The 18,963-nt window shown below is 42.4% G+C and overlaps 1 protein-coding gene across 7 annotated transcripts in view; it reads right to left on the bottom strand.

Annotated features, from left to right (window-relative positions):
* The window catches only part of MAST2 (microtubule associated serine/threonine kinase 2), a 320,295-nt gene that overhangs the window by 24,648 nt on the left and 276,684 nt on the right, over positions 1–18,963 (bottom strand). For all 7 annotated transcript variants that reach the window (XM_090048871.1, XM_090048873.1, XM_090048872.1 and 4 more), the window contains 7 exons: positions 14,087–14,188; positions 9,827–9,959; positions 7,179–7,240; positions 6,424–6,509; positions 3,702–3,910; positions 1,821–1,959; positions 901–1,033 (listed from right to left, as the gene is read on the bottom strand). In XM_090048871.1, the coding sequence (XP_089904997.1) occupies positions 901–1,033; positions 1,821–1,959; positions 3,702–3,910; positions 6,424–6,509; positions 7,179–7,240; positions 9,827–9,959; positions 14,087–14,188 (864 nt within the window). The remainder of the gene's footprint in view (positions 1–900; positions 1,034–1,820; positions 1,960–3,701; positions 3,911–6,423; positions 6,510–7,178; positions 7,241–9,826; positions 9,960–14,086; positions 14,189–18,963) is intronic.

Raw genomic sequence — 18,963 nt, 5'->3', positions numbered from 1 at the left:
GAAGGGTCAACTAGGATCATCAAAGGCAACAAGACTTCATATTATTTTGTTTGGCAAAAGGCAAGAGATGCTTGGACTGCCCTCTGTAAATACACCATACAGGGAAGGTGAAGAGCTAGTTAAGCTAAAGGAGAACATTGGTATAAAAATAACAGTATATAAAACAACAGGTAAATGTAGGCTTGAAATCAGAATAAGGTTTCTACTCTACAGAGGAGTAAGACTGTGAATCAGCCTTCCAGCAGAAGTACTAGGGAGGGAAACCTAACCAGCTTCAAGGTGGACCTTGCTAACTTGTGAACGTATCACATAGTTGTTGATAAAAGCAGAGAACCGGAGTCTGTGAACTAGAGGGGCCAGGAGGTCCATTCCACTTTCGATGCAATTTAGAAAGGAAGCTTGAAATCCCAAGCTAAATGTTACAATCACAGCACATCAGAAATGAAGTTAGAATTACAAAAAACAAGTTATTTATGGAAAAATACATGAAAGCCTTGATCCCAATCTTTCCTGTTCAGCTCTCAACCCACTGCAGAATGCCCAAGTTGAACCGTATGACACCCTATGACTCTCTCCAAAAAGGTATATACATGAGCCCCATACCCTGCAACTGGCTCCCTACAGGCAAATGCCTGCATCTTCATGGAGGTAGTTGCAGGGTCAGACCCGAAGCCTGTGGTTTCCTGGCTTACAATGGATTGGGTTTCACTAGCACACTTCCCATGTAACTGGGCATCCCTTCAAATTACAGTCATCCGTTTGCCTCTGCCTGCCTTTGCTAGTTACAGAAGCATTTAATTATGAGTACATAATTAAACCCAATCAATTTGTATATCTAAAAAGAAAGAACTGCAAATGGCTGTGGCAATTCACTGATTCTCAGATGTAATTTCAGCTTACCTGCTTATCCAGGAACTCTCTGGCATCTTTCTCAATGTGTCCCTCATACAGGTTAGTCGTGAGACTCATTAGCCCAATTTTAGAAAGTCCAAAATCTGTTAGTTTAATGTGACCCATGGATGTTATCAGAAGACTGGGAGGAAGAGGGGAAACAAAATAATTCAGTATTCACTCCTATAGTTTCCCAAAAGCAATCAAAACAGCAGATCACAAGGTTAAGCTAGTGCATTATCTAGAAAAATATTGGTGAGATACACGGTGATTGGTGAGTTTGTGCATTGTCTGACTTCTCCAGTGTGGCTGAATACTGTATCAAAGGGACAGACAGCTAGGAAATCAGACGGATTTCAGCCAGATTGTACTAATGTAACAACAGGGTTCAGGCAGACATTTGAAGAAAACACTATTGTTAGCTCTCATTCTTTCCATGCTTAATTTTGCAAATGAGACTAAAAATTAAATGCAGTCCTGACTAGCACTCCATTCAAACTGGCAACCCTAGGATTACGGTTTTTGTCAACTTTTCTACGTGCAGTTAAGATTTTAGGAACTGTTGTTGCATCGGGGAAAATGAGCTGGTTGCTCATTTCTCAGTTCATCTCCCAAACATGCCATGAGTACAGCATACAATAAACAAGTGTTTATTAAGCAGAATTTAGGACATCATTCTGTAATGCAAATTAATATGCCTCTTGGGGAAGGTGCCAGATGGTATGGCCTTATTCACCTACCCTTTATTGAAATAAGCATAGAATGAATTTATAAAGAAAAAGAAGGTGAATGTGTCCATAATAATTTTTCAAGACTAACAGATAAGACAAGAGAAACCTGCATAATAACAACATCCCGTGTTTCAGTAACTATACTTTTATCATGAACACCACAATGACATGTTTGGACCGGAAGGATTAAAGACATACTTGTCAGGTTTCAGGTCACGGTGAACAATTCCATAGTTATGCAGATACTCCAAGGCCAGCACAGTCTCAGCAAAATACATCCGGGCCATATCAACAGGAAGGGCCCCAATATTCTTCAAGAGTGTAGCACAATCGCCTCCTAAGCAGCATATTAAAATACCACACATTAAAATGCTACTTTTATTCATATAAAGCAAAAACAGCAGCTTCAACACCATAGTATTTGCTTAGTAAAATCACTGAGAAAGCACTCTGCAAAAGTACATCTTCTGAAGCAGCACATCTCCTTGCATTACAGGCTCTGATTTGGTCCAATGTTTTTAACAAACCTTAAGATGCTAATATACCTGTTTAAGGAGCTCTGAATAAGAAGAAAACAAATTATCTTCAGAAATTCATTTAAACAGGTACCAAGTTTTTAACCCAACAGGATCCCATTGGTTCCACTACTGTAGCAAAGGGACCTGTCAGCCAGACAAGTGACATACAACAAAAGCAACCGGGGTCTCAGAGATGCTCATCTCTGAGTTCCCAGCCAACTCTTTTTTTTGTTTTCTTATGATGGCTTTAAGGTCTATGAATAATAGAAAGCACATTTCTATCATCTCATTTGAGACTGCACAGCAGAGTAAATGCTGAAGAATGACATTTATCTACATTTAATTTGATGGTATTGAAAACTCTGGTTCCAGAGAGTCTGAGTCTGTTAACCTATTACTGCAATTACTGACAAGTGTTTCTCCATTTAAGGCATGGATCAAAATTCAGCTTGCCCTTTCCAGAGGAGCAGCATGCATGGTTTTAGTATGCCCAAGAAAGGCAGCAGCATTTGGCTCAATGATTGCCTTTCTGATGCAGTATGCTTAGAGAGTGTTGGGCCAGAGATGTCACTTGATCCTCAGCTTTGTTTGCAAATAGGAACTGACTCTGAATTTGTCAACATCTATCAAAGTACATTTCAGCTTCACTGATTTGTCCAAAACAAGCGGTAATACAATAGCTATCACTTGCTTCTTGTGGGTAGTTGGCTAACCCAAAAAAAGGTGCCAGATATAGGAAATTAATTCTATGTACTGCTAGAAATATACTGTTCACATTAAGATAAAACTGTAGAACAAACCCAACTAATTTTCAAGTGGACTAAACAAGGCAGGAGCAAATATGTAACTAAAGATTGGTTCTTAGCTTCCACTTCCTGTTGCCAGACCTTGGCACTTCTGTTCTGTCTTTTTTTCAAACATTATTACCAAATACATTATGGGCCTGATCACTGTGACTTCTATGGCAGTAACCCCAGGGAGGAAGCCCCTGTCAGGGTCTCTCCCCACAAAGGGGTCCATGTTGGCTCTAGCCCCCACTGAAGACCCTGTACCCTGCTCTTTATCGTCAGAGCTCCACTGCAGCCTGCTGTTAGCCCCAGTTGACGCTGGGACTCTTAGACAGGGCAAAGAAATACAATATCAGGATGGAATCACTTCTCTGACTCCTCTCTGCATCTTGACCCAACCAGACTCCACTCTCACCCCCTATATGGGCCTCAGACCCATGGGCTAACCTCTGTGATGTCCAGGTAAAATGGTGTGTCAGAGGCTAGTGAACTTACAATTCTTATGGGTGAGGGAAACCCTACATGCAAAAGGTACACTGCTGTGTCACCTCGTGACCATGATGCAGCCTGATTTTGGATGCCACATTCAAGCCACTTCAGTGCAGAACATGGTGGTAAGTGACCTTAAAGAACTTAAAGACACCAGGGAAAGCCCTCAGGTCATCCAGGAGAAAACAGGCAATTTACAGAATAATTATTTCTTTTCTGCAAAGCTAATCTGTTTCAAACTCTTAAAGATACAACTAGGCCGCTTCCTTTTTGGAAATAAATACCTTCCACATACTCCATGACCATGCAGAGGTGACGCTTGGTCTCGAAGGAGCAGAACATGCCGACTACGAAGGGGTTCTCGGCGAAGGTCAGGATGTCTCTCTCCACAAAGGCCTGCTGGATCTGGTTTCTCAAAATGAGGTTCTGCTTGTTGATCTTCTTCATGGCAAAGCGCTGGCGGGTGGTTTTGTGCCGCACCAGATACACCGCGCTAGAAAACATGGCACAGAACACCAGGGTTCTCACATTAATTGGAGTTATTTTAAAATCACTGGATTGCACAGCTTATTACATTGTACTGTTAAAGGCATCTGGTGGGTTTTTAACTCTGACTTCAGGCTAACCATCAATGGAGAGAGCAAGACATCTCCCAGTGTTCTCGTCTTTTCAAGTCAGGAATGGGAAAGGTCACTCTTGACAGCCTTTTCTGGCAAATAAGCAACTCCAGTATGACTAGAGATGAACTGCATCAGCCAATTATTGCTCCCTCTACTTTATGAAATGCTTGAATACTAGGATAAAACTCATAGTTCCTCCATCAGACATAAGATCAGGTCTCATTAGGATTAATTCACAAACCATGCATTATAATACAGTTTTTGCAAGCACTGACAGTTAATGAAGAACACAGTGAACCATCTTGGATGTACAGTTAGAGACGAACATTGTTCAGTTTCAATGGTTACTTTAGTCACCATGCGACTGACAAAGTCTGAAGTACGCAGGATCAGTTCAACTCCTTCTAAGCTACACAACCCAAGCAGCTTGACTAGCTGATGTAGGATTTCCTGTGATCAAGGTTTTCCATGTCTGGCATTTTCACATCATTAGCTGTTTGCATGCAAGTAGCACAGCTTGCAGAGGAAACAGGTTGCAACTCATTTTGCGTGATTATACTTACTTCTTCTTCTCTAGAATCAGTTTTCAGACATGCATGGGCAGAAGGCATGATTTTGGGTTTGGCAATCAGGTCCAAGTTACACCACGAACACTGGCCAGTGTTCAAGTCTCCAGTGCAGTCCAGGGCTGGAGCTGATAATCACCTGGCTGTCAGCCGCAGACCAGATAGCTCCAAGTGTGGTTCACTGGGGTCATCAGGGCAGACAATCAGCTGATACTCAGCCTGAGCTAGACAGTCCCAGGTCTTGAAATTGGGGCTATCCTGGACAGAGCTGACAATCAGTTGACTGACAAAACCCCAAGCTCAGCAGTTCTGGCCGGGCTGCTGGGCATGGGGTGTAAAGTCCCCTGCAGGGGAAGCCCTTCAGTTCCCTCTACCCCCAACCTTAGGCCAGGGCCAACAATCAGCTGATTAGCAGTCCCAGGGTTGTTCCAAACCCTGGTGTGATCTGGGCTCTGGGACCAACAATCAGCTGGTTGTCAGCCCCAGCCACACGTTAAATTGAAGGTGCCACACAAACCAGTCATAAATGTGTTCTACATTATATGTGGAACATTTTTATGGCTTGTTTCCCATTTTCTGGTGCCTTGATTTAGGTGCACATATAGGACCCTGCCCTTAATATATGTTAACCATGGCACAAATGCACTGTGTGGAGGAGGCCACAGTATCAAATGGCTGAATAAAAATATCCAAGATATGCAGCAAGGCAGCAAACTACCTCCACCCTTTCAGAAGCATGTACCTGAGGAAGTGGGGCTACACAGAAAAGGTGTTGTAAAGCTGGGACATGTTCTTACATAACCGGCTTTTAGATCTGTTTGGCTTTATGAACATGGATTTGTATATTTTCAATAATATTTTTAAAATTAATTTATATTAGCTAAGGAATGACTCAACAAAGCACTGAAGCATATGCTTAAATCCTACTGGAGTTAACTGAGGCTACATTTGGCCTGTTGAATATCAACGGCAACCTCCTGACTATGAACAGAAACAAGTCTTTAAATTCTGGGCTGCGTGCGTAGGCCTGGCGCTTTAAAATTTTAACTGGCAAACTAACTGCATTCCGGATTCTTTGGGTGCAATAAAACATGATTCTATTTTTGCAGAGCAAGGTTTCACAGTAGAGCTGTACTTGAGAATCCGGTTTCCACAAATGTTTAATCGATGTCTGTACATACAGTTCTGATGAGCATAAATGCATATTATGTCTGATGAGCATAAATGCATATTATGTATATCACCTTTAATACACGTGGGAATATTAAAATGCATCAAGCACTTAATTGTCTTAATTAGCAATTTTTTCCTTATTGATAAGTAATTAGTAACACTCGCATTTGCAATACTTCAATGTGTTTCCTTTGCTTCTTTTCACACACAAATCATTGCATTTAATCATAAACAGTGGAGTACGATGCAGCAAACCTTTCTAGGTAACAAACAAGGAAGATGTAAACTAATTTTCCCTTAAATTCCTGATGCTATATGCTTTCCTTATAACAGTGTAAACCACATGACTTTTTAAAGACCATGTCCTGGGACAATACATAAATATGGGACCTCTAATTTCAAACTCTCAAGTGTCACGTTATACTAACAGATATAGTAATGCTTAACTACCCACATCTCACACAGACAAACGCCGCAGAAAGCTACAGCGTACTAAGGACTTGAGATCAAAGTTGTAGTCAAACACCAGTGAACACTTACCACAGATAGATCATGAACATCACAGTCAGAGCGCCCTAAACTTCTATCAAGTCAATTGTCAATCTTCTTCAAAAGCAAAATGACTAGACCTGATTCAAAAGCCTTACCCATAAGCTCCATTGCTGATTAGCTTAACAGTTTCAAACTCCTCTTCAGAGGGAGTTTTCTTTGGCTGCACAGAGGCCCCACGGCTCTGAAAAAATCAAGAAGCTTTATTATTTTTATCATCATCATCATCCAGAATCTGCCTTCCTTTTTTTGAAGATCAATACTTAAGGGCAAGGAGATGCATACATTTGGAGCTGTTTCAAAAGGGCAGTAGCTTTTGGTTTCTTAGTGTGAACAAGATGAGAATGATACAATTCTAGCAAAACCACTGCCATTTTAACACTGGATGAAGCACCTCTCCAAATGCTGATCTATGCCTCATATAAATAGTTAAATTCCAGGCCTCTTACCAACATATTCTTTAAATTAACTCATAATTTTTGCTACACCAGTAAAATAAATGGCAATTCTTTCCAAGAAAACACTGGTAGAAATTTGTCTTGAACCCTTGCACTCATTGGCAACATTTTCTCTCAATGGGACTTTTTAGAGCCATTTTTGTTTGCAATTGTAGAGAAAATACTATCAAACCTTCTTAATTCCTGTATGTATTTTTAAAGCATTATTTTACAGTATACATAGATGTAGGTCCAGGTTTCTATGCGAGTGCTATTTTGGTTTTTTAAAGTATTTTCACATGTCTCACAAAATTATTTCTGTTAAAAATATTCACTGTGTTACAATCTGAAATAGCCAAACAAATCCTTTACTACAAGACTTTCTTTCCACATGCATCAGTACATTGCTGCTTTACCTCAACCGAATCGTCTGTCTCTGGAGTATCTGGACTATCATAGCTATTCAGCTGGGCCATTTCTGAAAAAAGCAAAGACAGATTAACATCTCAATATATCACTCTCTTTCTAGATAGAACACCCCGTTCCCCAGTATTTTTAAAGGTATTTGCAGATCTCTGAAAATGACATTTCTTCCTTTTTCCAAAACTGTTGCATGAGTATATAATGGCCAACTTTAATATCTTACTAGTTGTTCTAGGTACGGTATTATACTACAGTAAATACAAGTAAAAAGAAAACTATTTGTCTACAGCTAATCAGCTTATTTAAAGATAACTGCTACTATGTTTAAATGTGTACATGTGTGCATTTAATCACACAGGCATCCCTGCTAGGAAAAAGGTATTATGGTTCCAGCAACCTTTCTATCCCTAGGAGGCACAACTGTGCAAAATGCTGAGCATCCTTAAATCACAGGAAGGTCAGTGGAGGTGCAGGATGCTCAGCTCCTCCTAGCAAGTGCTACATACAACTTGTAGGCATCAAGCCCTGTATTCACAAGGCAACGGGTGAGCTGGGTACTTGCCTCTGAAGGATATGTCTACACAGATACTAACATCACGGGCATTTCAAGCACATGCTCCACTGAATGAAAATGAGACATTTTGACATCTGCACCTACTTTTAAAGAAAATATGACTTTGCTAATGGAAAATAAGTGAATGAAAGGTTCTTTCTCCTATGACAGGGATCAAAGGAAGTGTCCCTTTCTGTCACATTTCAATACATCCCACTAAACTGCATTTAACCATCTTGGCTGAAAATTTTCCTGAGAGGCTGCTAGTCTGACGTTGCTTGCCAACGTGCCACACTGTCCTTCTGGGAAACATTGCAGAAATTAAGGCAATCCTATACAGACTGATAATTTAACATGAAATTACTCTTCTGTGTGAAAACAGACACAGTCCAATGGTTGCCATACTGCAGTCACTTCTAGTCTTGGTTGCACATTTTCTTGTTTCTGAGCCAAGCACAGAAACAAAATTTGTGGCCACAAAAATCAGTCAAAAGAGAAGAGATTAAACCAGGCTAACAAAATGCTGAGCTGAAATATGAACTTGTGCGATAGCTCTCAGATGTCGACATCGAGAATTTCTGGGCCTCCGTGCCCCAGAGCACGGGGACATATTAATATCTCTGTGAACAACGTTAGGGTGTAGCAGAAGGGCTGCTAGGCCAGCTCTGTCCTTCTTGAGTCACCCTTTAGTATAAAATCTACCAATTTCAACAGCTGCATATTTAAAACATATTGCAAATGATGATCTTGTCACAGAAGTAGCAGTTGTTCAGAACGCTGTCTAAGTAAATCATATTACATTGTTTGGCTGCATGCCTTCTGGGACTAGAAGCATAAAATCTTGCATCCAGATGAACTCTCCAAAGCACAGACTATATATGTGTGGCACACATTTATGAGTGACTGGTGCCACCTTTGACCAACATCATGGCCAGAGGGACTATTAAAACTGCTGACACTATTTATTGGAGGGTTAACAATAAACACGCACGCCGGAGAAAGAGCAGTCAGTCTATGGCTGCTGATAGTCTCCAGCGTAGCAACCTCTGCAGACTGCTGCACCTTCCATCCAAAATACAGACTGTGGCCAATGGATCCGTGCAGCCCAAGATACGTCCTACCCAGCTCCCCTGGGCCAGTCCACCAACTCCATGGCTTTCAACATGCAAGGCAAGGGACTTCAGCATTTCCTCCTGAAGGTCTAAGTGGCACAGGGGTTAACTGCACAGCAAAATGAAATGACACCAATCGACATGTCAGAGATCCCACCATGACATCTCCCTACCATATTAATTAAGGCAGAGGAGTCTGACTGTTACAGACACTGGGCTCTACAGAGCAGCCAGATCATTGGAGAGCTCTTATTTGTACGATATAATTTACTCCTAACGGGCTCTTCACTGAGTGTGCCTGCTAACCTGGCGAGGAACAGAACAGAACGGCAGGAAGCATTTCAAACACTCAAGTTCCAACTTTCTGAGCAAACGCAACAGCAAACATAAAACAAACAGACCGTTTGAGTTGGCAGGCAAGAAGTAAAAAAAAAGAAACATCACAATATTTAGAAAGGGACACTGCCAATTACAAGACCTCAAATTAGGTTCAACTGTGGAAAAAAAATTCCCAGGCTAACAAAAATCTAGTGGGAAGCATGTTTGAAATGTCAGTGGAAAGGTTTGAATGTACGCTTTCCTACATCCGTGGGCAGGTCTGCCAGGAACACATTACAGACAAAACCAAAACTGACATTTCACTGTCCAACTCCACCCCACGAAGGGGGAAATGTCACATCCAGCTGTTAACATTTTTCCAGCATTTTTCCAGCCACAGTGAGGTCTTATCAGCAACAGAGCAAGGACTTTTCTTTTTGGCTTTTTTAATGCATAGGCATTATTGTGAGAGGTCCCCTTCAAGAAACACCAAATGTGACAGAAATCAGAGGTGGGAAGGGGAGTTTCAGATTTATGAGCAGTCAGAGGAGGGTGAGAAAAAAACAGCACATAAATTAAAGCCAAAAAATTCTCTTTGGACTGGTAAAGACGGCACTCCTTGGAGAGTGCTCAAAGATGGTCGAGGAGGAATTCTTACCCTCCAGGGGATCCCGGGTAAGGCCCAGCTGGCTGATAATGTAACGGGGGATGTCGCACTTAATTCCTTGTCCTTCCTTGGCATGGCCTTCAGCAGCTTCCAACAGATGATAGAACTCTTCAGGGTCAAACTCCTACAGCAGAAGGGTAGGGAGAAGAAATTTGAGGGTTTTGATGGATTTATCAGTTTTATTCCCCGCCCCCCAATAGATAAAGACAAGCCTGGACGTTGCTAAGCTTAACCACTCAGACTTTTCACACATATTCTGCAAAAAATCTACTGTCACAACAAGTTCAGCACATATCACTGCACTCTAGACAAATATACCCCATTGGGTGGGTTCACAGACAGAACTGGATATCCATAACCCAGACATAGCAAGACATAAAACAAAACGAAAAGTCCGAGAACCGTCAGAAAATGAAAACGGGCACGTAAGATTTAATGCGAAGAGTGGCATGACGGGTGAAACGCTACAAACAGCATAAGGGAATTAAATTCCTCTGCACCCATTAATGCAATCCCCTTCCTGAGCCATATCCTCAGATATTTTATTCCAGGAATCAGACAAGGTGGTGAATATAAAGCTGAAGATCAAATGAACCCAGCGCATTTTCCATCATTTAATGCCACAGCTGCTCTACTGAAAGCAAAGTGAAATCAAAGGTTAAATTGTAAAATTAGTATAACAGATTCTCAATAATTAAAATGGCAGACTGCCTACGGGTATGCTCGTTTCCATACACAGAGCAAGAAACACTTGTGCTAAATACATTGGTAGCAGTAGAGTGTGCCATATAGAAGAAGAAAACGTTAGACAGCTCAGAAAGCTTTACAAACAGAGAAAAGGCTAAAATGTGGTGCTGTGCAAGCATTTTTGTGTGTTGGGGTCTTGCCACTTCGTTTTCAGGGCTGTCACAACATGCTCTGAAGTTCATTACTCAAACCTCAGAGACTTTGCAGCCTCCACCTGCTCCCACGCTCATCTCCCAATGACAGGTGCAGCAGCTAGTACAGGAACCTCTGGATATATTAATTTGTAGGTTTGATTTTGGAGCGGCTTCCAAGGGAACATCGCGCTACAGAGATGGTGTGAAACTTTGGCAAGTCTTCTCCAGCCCTTCTTTAGCCATGTGTCACTAGCACAGCGCACGTGTCTCCATTTCTGTGTTAAGCAAGGCAAGCTCAAGAAACCCATAGCAATCTTTCAGCTTGAATTTTCCTGTGTCTGTATACTAATTTCTTGGTGTGGAAGATTTTCTAGAAAGGTGTCAAAGTTAATTTGACTCACTCAACAGATCTAAGTGGCTAAGACTGCTTTGTGGTTCCCTAGGTACTAAAAGACCTGGTGCAGTGCAGTGTTTCTCATATTCTCAATGCAGCATTCAGGAATGTAGATTAAAAATGAACGCATATTGTCAGTCGAGCACTACACTGAAAATATATGGTTTCACTGTATTCTCCGCCTTATGCAAAATAACTGCAAAACCTGGCTGCTTCATAATAATGTTGATGTTGAAACACCTCCCAATTGTTGAAACATATTGTTAACTTCAGAAAGTTTGCTGCACATGTTAACTGAACTACTGCTCATCTTCAAGCAAGCCCCTTCCAGAACTTGTTTAAATCTTCTAATGTTTGAAAATGAGGCAACTTGACTCACAGATTTTGAGGCCAGAAAGGACCATTGGGATCATCTAGTCCAGGGATGCTCAACTCCCAGCCCAGGGGGCAAATCCAACCTATGGAACCAGGAGATCCCAATGGGTCAGGAAATTTAGAGGTGGGGGAGCAGTGGTAATTAATAATGCCATCCCCCAGACCCCCACCGAATTCACAAGCCTCCCATGGCTGGGCTGGGCCATACTCCCTTCTCCCCGCACAGCTGGATCAGAGCTGAGCCGCATCCCTATGTCCCGCACGGTCGGATCAAGGCTGGGCTGCCTACTGCCCCGCTCTGCACACTGAGATGAGGGTCAGGCCATGCTCGGCCAAAGCTCTTCTTCTGGAAAGACGAAGTAGTGATCTGAAGACCTGAAGAAACCGAGAATCCACCATTTCCTGGGGAGTCTGTTCATAAAGCAAACAGCTCTTTATGTTGAAAAGGTGTGAGTTTATTTTTTATTTGAATCTGTTGAGTTTAGCTTCCAGCATCTGGTTCCTATTATACTTTTTCTTACTGAAGAGCCCTTTAGCACATGGTATTTTCTCCAGGGAGAGTACATATATACCACAAGCAAAACACCTTAATTACCTTTATATCCTGTGATAAGCCAAACAACATGAGCTCCTTAAGTCTCTCAGGGCCCTGACATACATTACATTTAAAGCACAAGTAAGGAGTTAATCGCATCATAAATAGTAACCTGGCCACATGTTAAAGCCAATTTATGATATAATAATTTAGCAACCAAGCTACAAAAATACTCCACATATAATGTGGAACTTCTTTGTGGCTTGTTTGTATTGTGCCTTAAATTGAACGTGCAGCATGTCGTGGTTGACCCATGACAGATCACCATGCCCAGCTGAGCAAAAAGAGATCTGGCATGGCGTAGCCCCAGGGACCAGGACACAGCCATCTCCTACCCAATCAATGGGATTAGGCTGGGGGCAGGATCAGGTCTTGGACCTGATGTCTTTGTCTGATCCCCAGAGGCTGATGGACGGGAGAGGGGGGGAACATGAGCTTGAGATCGGAGAGCTTCTCCCTGATCTCAGGCTCAGTGCGTCTTGGACCTGTGGCTGGGATGGGAGGTCCAGCTGTACACCTGCTTTTTTTAAGTTCCCGGGGCAGTGGTGGAAGCGACAGACGGGGAGCTGGGAACTTGAATCCACAGCTGCAGGTGCCAGGAGCTCCCAGGTCTTCGGCTGCTGTGCCCTGCACCACGAGGTCTCAGTGCACACGAAGCTTTAAAGAGTGCCCCTGAGGCAACCTCCTTGCAGGGGACTTTAAAATCCCAAGCCTGGCAGCTCTGGCCAGGCTGCCTGATGTGGTGGAATCATGGCAGGGTTTCAAGTCCCCAGAGGGTAAAGCTCTTTGCTTGTATCCCCCCGACTCACCTCTAACCTGGAGCCTTTGACCTCCCATGCCCCGGAGCTGCAGGGCACAGGATTTTGACAATCAGCTGACTATCAGCCCAGCTAAGACAGCCCCAGTCTTGAACCAGACCTGCAGCTGTCCTCGTCAGGAGCAACGATCAGCTGACTATCAGCTCCAGGTCACACTGGAGTCAGTTTGGGTCCCCACTAGGGTCTTGGCCAGCTGACAACAGGCTGGACCTGTGGGCACTGCTTTTTCCATCTGCTGGCGCAAGAGGAGCCCGCGATTCTGATCCTTGCTTCCCCCTGCACTGCCGAGTGGTAACGGTACAATTGAGAGCTGATCCCCAATTCCACAATCGTGCCTTGTCATGCACATATGGCATGGCAAGTGGTACGATCAGTGGGATCAGGGGTCAGATCCCACTGCAGCATTAAGCAACTGTACGTCACAGGTCTTGCTGTCAGACCCATGGCATTTTCTCCAGTCTTTGGCTGTTTGCCATGCTTTTCTCCACAGCCTCTCCAATTCTACACTTCCTTTTTTAAAGTACAGAGACCTGATTGGAAGACTACTCCTGCATCAGCGCAGTCACCATGGTACCACCCCCTTCCTACTCACTACTCCCTCTGACACTCCTATCTGGCACTTCCAAAAATCGCATGAGTCCCACTGCCCAGCTCTGGGAGCTCATTTTCAGCTGCTGGTCCACTATGATCCCCATAACCCTTATCAGAACCCCATGTCCCAGGACACGGTCTCCCATCCTGTGAGCAGGGTCCGCAGTCTTGCTTCTCTCTCTTGAACCAAGCATGAAAGTATACACATTCTTACCCCCGGAGCATTTTAGAAAACGATACGCGACTTGCTCTTCAACGCATTCAAGACATTCTGATTAAGATTTTACCACTTTGCTTACAGATGTTTTGAGGATTTCCTTACTGGAAACAGGTACAGAATTATCTAGTCCACCCAAAGTGCTGAAGCCTGATTTGATTAACCGAACTCCAAGAGTTCAATTAGAATTGCCTCTGTGGCCTCAATGGCGATCTACGTGCCCTTCTGTGGTCCCTGCACACTTCCAGCATGCTCCCTGCTTCCTTATTTAGAGTTTGTCTTTTTTCACAAACATTTCCCTCCAGAGTTAGAGCTGCCCTTTTAAGACTCTGTTCTTCCTGCCTCACTCGCGCCACTTCTTCTTCTGAGGATCCACTCACCAGGCACTCGAGCAGTCGAGCTGGTCGCGCAATGATGATCATCAGCTTTTTCACAAGCTGGGTAACAAAAGCAACCTCTGAGCTCTCCGAGCGCTCGTGGGCCTGTGGAGAGAAAAATGCCATGTTATTGTTCAAATGGCGAACTGCTCATTTTCATGTGTCGAATGATGAAGCTGGAGCAGTCATCGGCTGGGTCACAGTAACTCAGCTGAGTCAAGCTAAGCAATTAGAGATCCATTCATTCAATGGCACCATGTCCTACCCAGGACTTCCAGTAGAACAGTTTCTTTACCAAGACAAGCAATATTCCACGGGGGAGTTAATTGTAGCAGGTTACCTGTAAATCTACCTCACCTCACGTGTGCTTCTTAATTAAGAGAAAGATTTCTAACCTGACTACTGGATATTATATCAATCCAAACTGCTTTCTTTCCCGAGGCATTTCTAGGGAGTGATGTCTGTTTAAATGTAAAGTTTTTGAAGTTTACACTGGATTTCTTAATTTCATTATAAACTCAATTCTTAGATTCAGAGAAGTTGTATTTCCCCTTTTATAGTAATAAAATTAAACTAATGATATGAAAATATGAAACTCTTCTGACAATCATGGCATCTTCCTTTTTTCCTCCTCAATGCCGCAATGGCTAGGACTAGGTCGTCTGAAGCACATATAAATAATACTTAGCTCTGCGGGCTGATAAAGGATTACCAGCCTCCAATTCTCTAACGGCATTAAAACAACCTGACAGACTACCACTACAATCTGGATAGAAATTAGGCTTCAGCACAGCCACAGAAACAGGGTCCCAAACCAGCTGGTTGACAAACGTAACCTCAGAGCTTTGCAGGTCCTTGAAGGCACAATATCTTATCAACAAGGGTGCAGACAGAAAGAAAAAAGTTCATTTAATAATGCTCATTAGAAACAAAAATGAAAAATCCTTGGAGGGCTCAGAAAACAGAAAGGCTTGGGAGCCTCTTAAGAAATGGTGGAAGTGCAGGGAAGCTTAGATTTTAAACTAGAAATTTCAAGATGCAATTTAAAGAAAGGCATATGTTCACCATTTCTTATAAAGGAAAGAAATGAATATGGACAATCAAAACTTATCCTGGTACAGGTGATTTTTGTGCTTGTTCGATCTAATCTAGCGCCACTCATGTGCTAACAGGGTGTCAGACTTTTAACCTTAAACAAAAGGACATAGCTGTATAATTACTGATTCTTTAATCAAAGAACACAGGAAAGGTCCTATGGATATATTACAAACTGAAGTCATACAGAGAATAACAGTGAAACCCATTACTATAACTACTTGCCCGATATTTAACTACGTGTTGAAAAGCTAGTTTCCATATTTTAAATAACAAATAATCTAAGTGGGATACACCGGCATATGAAACCCCCCACCGAGCCTCACAATGGACCAAACTTAAGAAAAAGTGTGAATCAAAAAAACAAAGGCAGTGTCTTGGTACTGAAAAGGTTTTCTTTTCCAGAGACCGGTTGTATTGAAAAAATGAACTAAAACATTAATAATAGTGTATTATTCCTGACACACGAACCATGCAAACAGAATGTCGATTCCCTTGTAGATTATTTAAATTATGTTTAAAAAAAAAAACCCCCAAACCCTCTTATTTATCCTTCTGCACTCATTATAGAGTCAAAGCCAACTTCATCTTTTAAATGAAGTTTTTTGTTTTGGTTCTTTCAAATTCACCAAGAAGATTCAGGCAAAATAAGGTTAAAAATAAAACTGATTCAATCAGATGTCTTTTCTGGAAATTAAAAGTTAAGTCACGTCTATCAAATGACAAGCACAGGCTAAAAAAAAAAAAAAAAAGAAAGAAAGAAAAAGAAGTACAGGTTTACAAAAAGCAAACACAACTTGTAACAGCCACTCAGCCATCATGTCTGCACAGCGCTGCTGTTCCAGGATCCTCAGTAAAATCGCCTCCTCTGGTTTCCTTCTCTCGCAGGATAGTCCGGACATCTCTACAGATGTCTTGTTTATAATCTGTCCCGCTTCCAGGACCTCAGAAACGCACGGTTATATACCAAGCCACTGCCAGCTGCTCCCATGCGCCTTAGCATGATGCATGCTGTCTCATTAGCACTTCCCAATGACGACATGCTTGTCTGAAGGTTGGTGGTGTCATTGCAGGTTCCCCCCTGCAGCGCAGGGGTTACAACGGGAGGCGGCTGCCATTCCTACGCACAGCACCGAGTCGTTCCCAGCGACACGTGTTCAGGAGGCAGCGATGGGTAATTTACCAACTGATTCCCTTATCTGAAAGACCCATCCGTCACTAACTGTAGCCACTGGGGCATGAAATTAAAATCACTGTCCTCCCCTGGGGTTCAGAAGGACCAATAACTGCAACGTGCAAGTCACAACACTGTAATTGAGCTAATATACTGATCGGGACCAGAACGGCGGTGCCGAGAACCGCTGCGTTTGCACTTACGCCCTTATTAAGGAAGCAATTCCAATCAAAATTTCAGTCTCCAAGTGGGCAACCCAAGTCACCATAATGAAATTCGACTGCCCCTCCCCCCCAAATTCTTCTATTGTTTCATGTACAGAAACACCTGTAATCCCTCATTTATTTTTCCCTTCAGAAAATCTGATTGCACAAATTTCCGAAGTAGCCGCTATAATTCATGTTGACTCATTTTGCCTGGTCTTTCTCAATGAAATACCTAGGTTTTTTATTTTTTTGTTTCCCAAAATAAAAAGGTAAAGAAACCAATCTTATGCACCCATCTAATAATTTCATTTTCCGATATTTTTGTCTTCAAATTTCATACCTCCCATTAAAGGTAACATAGTTGGGATTTTTTAAATCTACTAATTCATACTTGAGGAAAACTCTGATGTTATAAAAAACTACATGCTTCTTCACTGAAAGATGACATGACTTTACTTGCACACGAGGAAGTGATCTACTCTGCCATGGTTGCATTTGGTATACGGTCACAATAACTGATAATTAAGAGCATAAATAAGCTTTCTGTCTTGCTTTACCTGAATGCTTGATTTTTTACTGCAGCCAAATATTCTTTGTATCCAGGTGATTTTTTGTACAACTTAAGCTGCTCTCTATTTGCAACTTATTAATTAGAATATGATATTTCTTTTCCCCATGCCTGGCACATACATGGCACCTAGTCTGCTACAAAAGAGAGTCTGAATGCACTTTTTAATACAAGAAAATGCACAACTGGTTTAAAATTCCCATCTACAATCCCATTCCTGCCATTTATTGACCTTCAGGACAGTAATTTCCTTGCTCGATAGCTGTCACGGTTTATACAAACACTGTAGACAAACAACGCCCCGCACCACAAAGAACATCCTATACTGCAACAGTAATGGCATTTCTCATAATCTCCGTTGCATCTATTATTTATATAGTGCTATCAATGTGCGTGGCTCCTTTCTAACTAATCAAAAGCAAAGGTCCTTCCCCAATAGTTTAACAATCCAAACGCAGCTTTTAACAGCTCAAGATTTCAGTCATGTTTCCATCCTCGTGACAACTCTTTGTATTTAATTAAAAACATCCTGAATACGCCCTTTTGTAGATTCACTCTCAAGGGGAGACTGAAAAATGGTGAGTAGGGAAGAAAAGGATTTTTATTCTTACAGTGATGGATAAAGGGAATTCAGGAGTGACAGGAGAGAGAGAGGAAAGACACAGAGAAGTGGAAAGAAAAGTCTGGCTTTAGTGCCCTCTTTTCCTCTTTAACTTCCTCACCATTTCAAACCATTTCAACATGGAGAGCGACAGGCCTGAAGCCTTCTCAACAAATCTTTCTGAACTTGGGTAGAGGTCACCTAAGCCTGGATACATTAAAAAGCTTATGCCCGGCTCTTGCCTTAGGATGCCGGCAAGACAGCCTTCTCCTCTGTCTTGGAGTCGCACCTACCTGAGGTCGAGTACGTCGTATCCAGATTAAAAAAACGAGGAAACATACTGTGACTGTAACTGGGACGAATCCTCGACACGAGTCACAGCTCAGCTGTACGAAACACAACTGCATTTTTGCTAGGTTTGGGTAGTCAGAATCAAAACAAGCTCCTTCTACCTTTCACCAGGCAAAACTGGACCTGAAAACACTGGCTGGCTTTAATAGGCAGCCAGGCAATGATGTTATCTCGTGTCACACTCCTACCATCTATGACATCACAAGGCAGGATCAGACCCTGCCCAACTGGACTCGGGGCATGAAATACAACAGAGCCAAAGAGACGGTAGCTGCAAATCACAGAATAAGGCAGCAGGGAGGATACAGAGCTTCACTGCAGAGCTGGAGGACTCCCAACCCACTACGGCAAAAGTCATTTTCCTTACATTTTCTTGCAATTTTGCAGTTGGTCTAATAAAAGGTATCATTTTGGAACTGAGTTCTAGTTTTTTGTATATTTTCTCCTCTCAGATCAACACAGCTACCAAGTACGCACCTAACTCTAAGTCTGCACTTGCTAGAGCTTCTTTGTTCAGCAGCTGGATTTACCTTCTGCTCGCTTCCTGATGATGTAGCTGTAACATGCTCCTTTTCAATGCTATAGCAAAGGGTGAGACTTGTTGACTTGACGGAAGAAGGGTCTTGGGGGAAGATACTGAATTTCTAATTAAAAACCCTCTGACCACCAAATCACAGAAGACAGTGAAAGACCCACTTGACACTTCCCAATAGTGTGGGATTGTTTTCTACTGTACATTTTCCAATGTGTTTACCTAGCCTGGATTAAGAGGCTTAAACAACTGGCTGGCCACCGCTTTCTTCGGGAGATTACGCTGCATTCCTGGATCACCTGTTTCAACCTATCAACTCCCTTGTGAAAGCTTGGTGCAGGCTGTTCAAAGCC

This window comes from Crocodylus siamensis, chromosome 5 (assembly GCF_052110815.1).
Source record: "Crocodylus siamensis isolate JL-2025a chromosome 5, ASM5211081v1, whole genome shotgun sequence".
NCBI classification, from domain to species: domain Eukaryota; kingdom Metazoa; phylum Chordata; order Crocodylia; family Crocodylidae; genus Crocodylus; species Crocodylus siamensis.
Note: the sequence above shows the minus strand (reverse complement) of the source record. Positions and strands in the feature narration are given on the sequence as shown.